The sequence below is a fragment of the Bidens hawaiensis genome, unplaced genomic scaffold (genome assembly GCF_021521415.1).
Source record: "Bidens hawaiensis isolate Kalapana, Puna unplaced genomic scaffold, B.hawaiensis_p1.1 tig00041748_1, whole genome shotgun sequence".
Taxonomy (NCBI): domain Eukaryota; kingdom Viridiplantae; phylum Streptophyta; class Magnoliopsida; order Asterales; family Asteraceae; genus Bidens; species Bidens hawaiensis.
In genome coordinates this window covers 177511-189223 of record NW_027497400.1, presented here as the reverse complement: position 1 = coordinate 189223, position 11713 = coordinate 177511, and the positions used below count along the sequence as shown (strand labels likewise).

At 33.6% G+C, this 11713-nt stretch overlaps 1 protein-coding gene and 1 pseudogene across 1 annotated transcript; one reads left to right on the top strand and one right to left on the bottom strand.

Moving 5' to 3' along the window:
• Positions 1 to 6084: 6084 nt before the first annotated feature.
• On the top strand, positions 6085 to 8901 carry LOC143593170 (2-hydroxy-palmitic acid dioxygenase mpo1-like). Its single transcript, XM_077072885.1, has 4 exons — positions 6085 to 6418; positions 8327 to 8389; positions 8475 to 8546; positions 8670 to 8901. Exons 1-4 carry the CDS (start codon positions 6086 to 6088, stop codon positions 8778 to 8780), a joined length of 579 nt encoding a protein of 192 aa, XP_076929000.1. The 5' UTR covers position 6085; the 3' UTR covers positions 8781 to 8901.
• Positions 8808 to 10451, bottom strand: LOC143593169 (pentatricopeptide repeat-containing protein At4g21065 pseudogene; annotated as a pseudogene).
• Positions 10452 to 11713: the final 1262 nt, after the last annotated feature.

The window sequence follows — 11713 nt, the reverse complement described above, 5'->3', positions numbered from 1 at the left end:
ATAAACCCGCTACTCTGATATATTTACAAAACAGGTACCAACTGCTGGTCACACCTCTAGGCCCTGGACCGGGGTGTGACATTAGTGAACTGGAAAAGGGGCAACGACAATTGGGTGTGATTGGGCGATTCGAATGACGAGTCTCGGTTAAGTCGGTTACGAACCTGCTTATTCAAAGTAGAGATAATTCCAACAATTCGGTTATCGATTGGTGTAAGTGGGTCGCTTTCAAATGCAATATTCACGTTTGGAAGGCGGAAATGGACAAAATTCCTACCCAATTGGCTTTGGAGAGGAGAAATATTCAGGTTCTGTTTAGGCTTTGTGGGCTTTGTGATACGGAAAACGAGTCGGCCTAGCATATTCTGTTAGGGTGCTCGATGTCTTCGGTTGTGTGGGACTTTGTTAGATCGTGGTGTAAAGTTCCACCTATCTTCGCCTTCTCGATTAAAGATTTATTGGAGATTTACATTATTCAAGCTTAGGGAAAAAGGAGAAGATAGTCTTCCAAGTTATTGTTATTATTACTTGTTGGAGGATATGGAAAACCAGGAATGAAAGAATCTTTCAAGGAAAAGAGATTAAGATAGAAGACATCATAGGAGATATAAAATCTTTTGGTTTTTTGTGGTTTAAATATAGGTCCAATTTCAAGTCTATTGATTGGACTAAGTGGTGTAATTTTACCTTTACGTAAGTTTGAATTTTGAGTCTCCTTCCCAGGTTGTGGGGAGGGGCGAGGCCATTGGTGTCGGTTTGTTGCCGGCTTGTTTATAAAAGTTCACTTTTCAAAAAAAAAAAAAAAGCAAGTACAAAAAAAAAGTCAAATACGAATTACAACTCAACAACGAACATGAAACTTAAAATTAACAAAATTAGATTAGCACCTCGATATTATCGGAATATATCGTGATTATATACATGTATTTGAATTGATACAATATATGTGCATGTGTATTATAAGCGTTTATTATACATGAGTAAATTTGTTAATAGTTATTTAATCTAGAGTTAGTAAATTTACGAACTTTTTAATTCTACGCTACTATAACTTAAATATTGAATTAACAGAATATAAAATGTATTAATTTTTATGTTTTTCCGTTTAATTTATAAATTTTAATATTAGGAAGATAGATTTTTTTTAAAGGCCAAATTTTATAAAAAGAAAGAAAAAAAAAAGAAAAGAGAACCTCAAGCAAGAAGCCCAACAAATACAAGAAAAAGTCAAATATGAATTATAACCCAATGAAACTTAAAATTAACAAAATTAGATTAGCACCTCAATCCTCAAACAAGGTCCCCTTTTTGGTTATATATTTTACCAGTAACAAAGAGTAAGGTTTGACATCGAAACTATCATTTTCTCTTGAAAACACATCACGTACCATGTATGTAGTCAAACCCCTTATTTTCTTCTAAAATCATATCATAAAACCACGCCTCGTGTATTGAGATCCTGAAACCAAGGAGTTCCCCAACTCCTTGCGTAATTTATGCCTTTATACTGAATCCTATGTATACAAAATATTATAGTTATGATATGACTAAAATAGTAATGTATGCATTTTATAGTTTTATTTACTTCAAGTTGAATATCTTGGTAAATTTGTGCTTAGCCATTAAATAGACCTAATTGATTAACAAATAGTTTCTAAGTGGGTAAATATGTTTTGAAATTTACCCATAAGAGACTCAATAAGCTATTAAGAAGTATCAAGCGAACCAAACATACTCTACTCAAATGTAGCCTCTTAATTAGATAATTAAGAGCCTAACGAAAAACCCTTAAGTATTTTACTTATAATTATCTGAACAATAAAATATAAATAACTAAAAGAGTTAATGGCTATTTTTGTCCCTGTGGTTTGCTACTTTCGCCACTTCAGTGCAAAGTTTGAAATTTTGTCAATTTAGTCCTTATAGTTTTAAACATTAGCCAATTACGTTCCCGCGTCTAACGGCATCCAACTATGTCGTTAGTTTAAGGGGTATTTTTGTCTTTCTCATGTTTATTTTTAGTTAATGGCTATTTTCGTCCATGTGGTTTGATAGTTTTGCTACTTCAGCCCAAAGTTTGAAATTTTGTCAATTAAATGTTTATTTTTTTTAATTATTTTTTTGTGTCTATAAACCCTAAGAGCATAATCCAAGCCCAAAACCATTGAGCAACGACCAAAACATGTCTACGTTTACTTTGTCGACAACAATAATCATACCTCAACTCTTGTATTTAGTTTCTAGACATTTCCTAAACCCCCCCACCCCCCCCCCCCACCCCATGGTGGAATTCATTGGGAAAGTTGTCAAGGTAGTTCCCTGAAACCATACTATACCGATAAAACTAATATCGTTTCTTTGGTTAATAATGTATAATAGTTAGGGTTTAGAGATTAACATATCGTAGCAAACATATTGGTCGAAATCAACATCAGGAGGTCGAATATCCCGCATTTCTATGTTTGCTCAAGAAATCGATACACTGAATCGCATGTGTGTTCTTCAAATCGTGGTGTTGTTCTTGAATTCTTCAAATCGACAACAACTCTAGGGTTGAATTCGACGATTTGAAGACAACAACTCTAGGGTTGAACACAAACGCGTTCGTTAGCTTAGACTTGTAAAGTTTGTTTCTTTACATTCGTTTATATATTCATTTGAATTTGATCTTAGGCCTACTACAATTCAGTCTTGTTTATGTTCATTCACCTATCTTCAGTTATGTTTGCTCGTTTGCGTTCGCTCTGAAGCGTTTGTTTATACTATTAACGAGCGAACATAAACGACCACGAACACATTGGATTTCTTAACTAACGAACATGTACAAGAAAAACCTGTTAAGTTAATTGTTCGTATTCGATCATTTGTTCAGTTAAAGGTAACGAACGAACACGATAATGCCCCGTTTGTGTTCGTTCAGTTAGTTTACAAGCCTAGATTGACTTGTATCCTTTTGCTACTTTTCCCCCAATAGTACTCGTTAAAAACAAAAAGCAACCTGAATCGACCCATTTAAAATAAATGGGTTGAAATGACGCCAATATAATTCGTGAAAAAGTACCTGTCAGCGGTTTCGGATTTCCCCAATACGCAAAGAATAGCCTCAAAATAAACTCTGTCACTGGGATCAAGGAGGAGTTGATATAACAAAGAGGTAAACTGGTTTTTAATGCTGACCTTTCTGTAAAAAAATTTAATAAAAGAAAAACATTTCAGATCTTGATAAACGGTTACTTTTCAAGAGTAAACAATAAAAGTTAACAATATCATAACGCTTACTATCAAGTGGCTTAGCTCTAGATATTGAATGACACAATCTGGCCAAAGCAACTCTAGCAAGCACATCATGTAAGTGCAAAACATCCTGCAAAGCTCCTAATTCATATAAGATCCACAAATTAGTGATGAAATTATTAATGATGATACTAATGACAGATGAGCAAAATATCCAACTTACCACCAGGCTGTGCGAGCTTCCCTGCAATTAAGAAAGAAAGAAAAGGAAGACTTAATTCATCTAGGGTTGAATTCGACGAATTCAAGAACAACACCATGATTTGAAGAACACACATGCGATTTAGTGTATCGATTTCTTGAGAAAACATGGAAATGCGGGATTTCGACCTCCTGATGTTGATTTCGACCAAGATGTTTGCTACGATATGTTAATCTCTAAACCCTAACTATTATGCATTATTAACCAAAGAAACGATATTAGTTTTATCGGTATAGTATGGTTTCAGAGAATTAACTTGACCACTTTCCCAATGAATTCCACCATGGGGGAGGGTTTAGGAAATGTCTAGAAACTAAATACGAGGGGGGGTATGATTATTGTTGCCGACAGAGTAAACGTAGACCTGTTTTGGTCGATGCTTGATGGTTTTGGGCTTGGATTATACTCTTAGGGTTTATAGAAACAAAAAAAATAATTAAAAAATAAAACAAAAATAAAAAAATTAAATATTTAATTGACAAAATTTCAAACTTTGGACTGAAGTAGCAAAACTATCAAACCACAATGACGAAAATAGCCATTAACTAAAAATAAACATGAGAAAGACAAAAATACCCCTTAAACTAACGGCATAGTTGGATGCCGTTAGACGGGGGGACATAATTGGCTAATGTTTAAAACTATAAGGACTAAATTGACAAAATTTCAAACTTTAGATTGAAATGACGAAAGTAGCAAACCATATAGACGAAAATGACCATTAACTCTAACTAAAAATTAAATTACAACTTGGGGAAGGTTTACCATTTGCTAGTTTTCATTGAAAAAGTCGAATATAATTATTAGGCTTGGACCACTTTCTTGTGTTCGCATGGTATATTCCTTATCCTTCCAAAATTTATTCGTTCAAAAATTTTCTTTTATTATGCTTTGTTAAAAGAATTACAAAATTATCAGTTCAACATTATTAAAACATATATTATTTAAATTTTTTTTTGAAACGTCTAAATTGTTCACGTCCCATATTATTATACTTTATATTAAAGAGAAAAGGACTGCTAAGGTATTGGGGCATTTTAGTAATTTCAGTAGTTTTTAAAAATGTTTCTCTTAATCCAAAGTAAGAAAAAAATCTCAAACTCATGTGCAGCTAACCCAAGACACCCGCCAGTTTCTTCCCTAATTTCCACTATTTAACAACTAGAGGTGTTCAAGAAATCCAAAATCTGAAAAAAACCAAAATCCGAACGAAAACCGAAACCCGAATAATCCGATCTGAATTCTTATTCGGATATTCAGATCGGATCGATCCGAATATCCGAATAACTAATTCGGATTCGGATCGGATTCGGATATGGATTTCAAAAAATTTCGGATAGTTCGGATTATTCGGATATCCGAATATATAACATATTATTAGTGTATATAGCCAAGTCCATTAACATTTACAATAACTTTATAACCATAACTTCATTTTTCGTTCAGTCAACTTAACACACCATAGACAAAAATGTCATTACACTCCGTCGTTATACACTCTAACACTACTTAACTTCCTTATTATTGTAGTGTTTTATTTTTGTTTTTTAGTATTTTATGTTTATTTAATAAAACTTAAGTTTGTATATTTTTTAAACGGATAATTTCGGATTATCCGAATCCATCCGAATTCAATTCGGATCAGATTTGGATCGGATAGGAATGTCCCTAATTCGGATCGGATTGGATTTCGGATAGGGTTACAAAATTTTCAAATCCGAACACCGCAACGGCCTGCTGCGAGCGACTGCGCGACAGGGCCGAGACAGGCTGGGGCGACCCTAGTCGCGGCTGGTGAAGGATGATGTTTTTTTTAATTGGTGGAGTGGAAGAAAGAATATGATGGCTTGTTTGTTGAAAGAAACATGGTGAAGATGAAGGAGGTAAGTGGCTGGCGGAGAAGATGAGGGTGTTTGGTAAAATTGGGGTATTTTAAAAGATGGGGCGTTTTTATATTATTAAAAAGCTAGTATTATATTAAGTTTTATACTAATATATTAAAATTAATGTTATTATTATCTTTTTTTATTTATATTATTTTTATCTTTATTATAAAAATTATCTTTTAATATATTTTTGTTTTAAATTAAAAATAATCATAAAATTCGTTAAGGGCACCATTCGTCTGAACCACAACAGTCTCAAGCGGCTTCAACGAGTGTTCAGTCAGCATTGCATGACACAATATTATTGGATGATTTCGGATCACAGTTTCAACGACAATACACAATCTAATAACATTTGGACTACATCCAATGCTTGAGTAAGGTTTCATGATATGAAATGTCAGCCAACCATACTGATTTACAACAAACCCAACACCAGAGTAAACCTTTATGACACGAAATGATAACCGACCACACTAAATCAAACCAATAAAAAAAAGGTGAAAAACACATTTGGCGCATGTTAGCAACGACGACACCGATCCACATCAACATCAACATTACGTACGATAGACTCTTAAAATCTGGTTTTCATCGATTCCAGTCAAATCATCCGTCTTTGAACCCAAATCCCATCTTTTCTTTACCCTCATTATTATTAATATTTATCTCTCCAATTCCCAACATTTGATCTTGAAATCGAATGGCGAAAACAGGGTTATTCGATCTTGAAAACCACTTTTCGTTCTACGGGGCGTACCATAGCAACCCAGTGAACATCTTCATCCACATGCTATTCGTTTGGCCGATATTATTCACAGCGCTTGTGTTTCTGTATTTCACACCCACTTTGCTTAATGTTTCGTTGCCACATGGGTTGGTTTTGAACTATGGGTTCTTGTTTACTGTCATCTATGCGGGTTTTTATGTCTGTTTGGATGTGAAAGCCGGTTCGGTAGCCGGTTTACTCTGTTTTATTTGTTGGGTGTTTGGGAGTTTTCTTGCTCAGCATTTGGGCTTCTCTGTTGCTTGGAAGGTATATTTTTAGATTTTTTTGGGTATTTTTTTATTGATTATGATGATGATAATTAGCTGCTAATCTGGGTTAATTATTTGTGCAATGTTTCTTGGGTTTTGAGGTATGTTTTTTGTTACTTTTTGTTGAATTAGAGTTGAATTTGTGTTGTTTTGTAGGAATTGATATTAATATTTTACTTTATTTTAAATTTATTGTTTTTACTATTATTATTATTATTGTTATTATAATTATCTTTTAGGCTGTTAATTTGGGTTAATTATTATACAGTTTTTGTTGAATTTGAGTTATGTTTGTGGGTTAATTATGATGGATTTTTTTTTCTTTATACTTGTTGAATTTGAATTGAATTTGTGTTTATTTGTGGGATTGATAGAAATATTTGACTTTATTTTGATTTTTCTTAATTATTATTATTATTATTGTTGTTATTTTATTATTATGCAATTTATAGTGAATTTGATGTTTCAAGATTGGATTAGGTGAACTTAGCTGTTAATTTGGGTTAATTATTATACAGTTTTTGTTGAGTTTTGAGTTATGTTTGTAGGTTAATTATGATGGATTTTTTTTTCTTTTTTACTTTTTGTTGAATTAGAATTGAATTTGGGTTGTTTTGTAGGAAATGAGTAATATTTTACTTTATTTTGATTTTTCTTAATTATTATTATTTTATTATTATACAATTTATAGTGAATTTTTTGTTTCAAGATTGGATTAGGTGAACTTAAGCTTTTAATTTGGGTTAATTATTATGCAGTTTTTGTTGAATTTGAGTTATGTTTGCAGGTTAATTATGATGTTTTTTTTTTACTTTTTTTATTTAAATGGAATTGAATTTGTGTTGCTTTGTAGGAATTGATAGTAATATTTTCGTTTATTTTGATTTTACTATTTTTACTATTATTATTGTTGTTATTATTAATATTATTGTTTTATGGAGTTTATAGTGAATTTGATGTTTCAAGATTGGATTAGGTAAACTTTAGCTGTTAATTTGGGTCTGTTATTATTTTATTATGCAGTTTGTGCTGAATTTAAGATATGTTTGTAGGTTAATATGATGTTTTTTTGTTACTTTTTGTTAAATTGGAATTTAATTTGTGTTGTTTTGTTTGAATTGGTTGTAAACTTTTAGTTTCTTTTGATTTTATTACCAGTTTTAAGATTGTGTAGGGATTGACTAGAGGAAGATAATAATAGTTAATGAGTAAAAAACAGGGGTGAAGATTATGAACAGTTTGGTAGTTTGTTTTTTGTTAATCGCACGTTTGTCTCAATAATTAGTTTTGTTGCAGCTTGCGTAAAGGATAGGGAATCTAGTAGAGTGAAGTTAGGTTCGTCTAAGGGTGTGAGTTTCTCACATGACATGGTAATTCGCGGGTTTGGATTTAGTCTACATGGGTTCGTGTTGGACCTGTATGCTTAGGTAAACGTATCGTGTTTGGGTCAACTTGGTAGGTTGTGGGTTGACACGTTTAATCCATTTATTTTCTTAAGTATGCTTTATCTCATAGATTAAACTGGTCGGTATCAAGTTTATTTGTTTAAATTCTAGTTACGTTAGACCTATTTATATTTTTGGTTGTAAGTTTGTAGTTTACAGTACAAGTAAAATAAAATTTTGGGTTAAATAGGCCAATGTTTGTGTCAACCTGCAAATATTGTGTTGTGTTCGAGATCATTTGTCTGAACGATTTTTGGGGACGTGTTAAGTTTTTGGGAGCCTGTCGGGTTTGATCGGCTGACCCGTGAAAACTTTTTAACTTTTATATGTAAATAATGTGTCAATTACTGTTAACCAAAAATGATTACTACAATAATAATTTAACTATTTGAATAATATGATTTAGGATGTTGTATATGTTAATTGCCATAACGTTATACACTTGCATCTTGTGTTATCAGTTTGTCTTAGCCGCTCAAGTATTTTGCTGGACCGGACAGTTCATAGGACATGGTGTATTTGAGGTAATTTTATGCCATTTTAAACGCTTTTATTCCTTTTTCTCATTAACATTTCAATAATGAAAATTTTATATTATTTTCTGGTCAGAAACGCGCACCTGCATTGTTTGATAACCTGTCACAAGCCTTCGTGATGGCCCCTTTCTTTGTGTTGCTAGAGGTATAATTCGTGTGTGCTACATATATATCAAACACTATTCGATTCTTCTTTTAAGTGTCTTTAAAAAACAATATTATTAAAGTAAGAATCTAAATCTTGTGTAGTTGTTATTCATGATCACAGGGAATGCAAATGACAGTCGGTTATGAACCATATCCGGGGTTCCATGCTAGCGTCAAGGCGAAAGTCGACGCCAACATCAAAGAGTGGAAGGAAAGTAAGAAAAAGTTGTAAATTAGAAATCAAATGTCACAGTGTAAACATTCCAAACGTGTTAGGTTTGCGTCACAATGTCGTCGTGCTTTTACTTTGGATAACAAAATAAATTAATTCTGTTGGTGCAACTAACGGTTTTCATTTTACGCGACTTTACATTTGGCACCCGACGAAACTGTTACCGGGACTTGGTTTTTGAACTTTATTAGCTCCCATTGATCTTCTTATTCTTGATACTTGGTTCCAATCTTCCAAACTTGCATAAGTATTAGCAAGAAGAACATAATCACTACTATGATCCGGATCCACCTCGAGAAGTTGTCGTCTCACGTTCTCGGCTAATTTTATATTTCCGTGCATATGACAACCAGCCAATAACGTTCTCAAGACAATCGCATTGCATTTCATCGGCATATTTTGGACCAAATTATAGGCCTCGGTTACCAATCCTGTTCGAGATAGCATATCCACCATGCACCCGTAGTGTTTTATTGTCGGTTTAATGCCATATTCATCGGTCATTTTGTCAAAATATTGTCTTCCTTCTTTGATCAACCCGCCATGGCTACACGCGGTTAAGACTCCCAAAAATGTAATGTCGTCGGGTGGTGTGCATTTTATGCTTATCATTAACGAAAACTGGGACAAAGCATCTTGAACATGACCATGTGTCGCGAGCCCTAATATCATCGTGTTCCATGTTACTATGTTTTTATTATTTATTTTGTTGAAAATTGTTTGCGCTTCTCGAATCTCTCCACATCGCGTGTACATATGAATAAGTGAATTAGCAATCGATACATCTTCTATCAAAATCCTTTGATCGATAATCGAATAAATCCACCTCCCAAGCTCTAACGCCCCTAACGCAGCACAAGCCGAGAGAACCACGACCAATGTAGCATCATCGGGCTTTACACGCACCTCCTGCATACGCAAAAACAAGTCAAGCGCCTCTTTACGTTTCCCACAACAAACATGACAATCAAGTATCGTGTTCCACGCAACCAAGTCCGGTTCAGACATTTCATCAAACAACTGGCGCGCGACAATAACATCCTTCAACATTCCATACATATGAATCAAGGTATTCCTCACAAAAACATGACACTCAAACCCACGTTTCACCACACCACAATGCACTTGTGTCCCTAACAAAACACACCCAGATTGCCCACTAGCTTTAAGCAAAAACGAAAGGGTAAAATTTCCACAATGTGTGCATTCTCAACCATCAACTTATAGTAACAAAACACATTATCCACTTGATTCATGTTCACAAACCCTCTAATCATCGTGTTCCAAAGAAACCCATCTGGGTTTTGAACCTTTTCGAATACCCGAATGGCGTAATGCATTAAACAGTCGTTTGATACAGCACAAAACATAATGATTTTACCCATAACAAATAGGTTTTGAGTGAACCCGGTTTGAATAATATGAGCATGGAGTTGTTGGATATGTGTTTTGGTGCAAGATTTCTTGAAGTAAGAAAGGAGATACTGTTCTTTCTTTGAGTAGGTTTTGTCATGTGGGTTTGGAGTGTTGGTGAGTGTTTGTAAAGATTGGGTTGTTAATGATGAAACAAGTTTCCAGTTTGATGATGGTTTGATGAGATTGAGGTTGAAGCAGTTTTTCATCGTACCAACAAACTGATTCTTGTTGTGATTCGAATGTTTGGTGGTTTGGGGAGAGATTACATCATCTGTCTTGATGGAACAAAGATATGTGTTTTGTATAACAGAAAAGAAATGGTGTCATAAAATACTAGGGACACCCAAACACACCCCTCCTAGACACACCCCTCTATAAGAAGCCCTATACATATGATTACACCGGGTGAGGGGTGTTTTATACGGGGACATAATACGTCCCGTATAGTCCTATACGGGACGCATTGATGACTGTTTTAGCAAAAAAAAGGATGTCCTTAGAATTTCCACATGATAAAATTAAAAACAGAAATCTAGAAGATTTGTTTTGATTTTCACAAATATTGGAAATGGACGAAATTGTTTTAAAGAATATAGAGCAAAAGATAAAGTCTACTGAAATATATGATGGAGAAGCTTATTTACTGGGCGTTGCGGCGTAACTTGTTGTTGGCTTACTGCTATTTCAATGTAAATCGATTGATGTTTCAAAAGTTTGAAACTTGCATCCCTTCTGGCTTTCATATAAACCTGAAACTTTTATCGAGCGTTGCTTTGTTTTCAAGTAGCCCAACCCACGTGTCTAGAATATCGTGACGTTTTGCTCGAGCGTAAGAAGTTATTACCACCGCCTCGCATTTAGTCGTTAAGCTTATATGAGGTAACGATTATAAGTTAAGGTTTTTATGTTAGTTAAGACCTTAGAGACAAGTATAGTAAAACTTTGATCAAAAGTTTAAACTATCTGAAATAGTTTTAATGGAAAGGTTTTAACAACTGATGAAGAAACGTCTTTTAATAATGATAGGACTAAATGGAACAAAGTCTAACTATTATCAGAAAAGTGAAACAAAAATTTTATTATTTAAAAATGCTTGAACTATAAAACGATGTAAACATTTTAAAGCAAGGTTTGAAGCAGAACCAAACCATTTAAAAGTCTGAAGCTAATTCCTATGATGATATAGGTATTTGATACGAGCCTATTATGTAAAATGTAGGCTCATGAACATAATCCGTGTTGAGAAGAACACTGATTACAATAAAAGATATAAAAAAGGAAACTACGCTTATCTTTTACAAGTTGTTTTACGTTTTAAAACCATGGATACGTTTATCCATATTTAAAGTGTTAGAAAATGTTTATAAATGATTGTTAGACATAAGGTAGTAACTATATACTCAAATTAAAATACACTTGTGTTTGGATGCTTTCACGTATCACGTATGATTTGTAGTAGGCCTATTGCAGCCATGCAAATATTGTCGATAATAAGGGCATGTAACTGATCAGCAAGG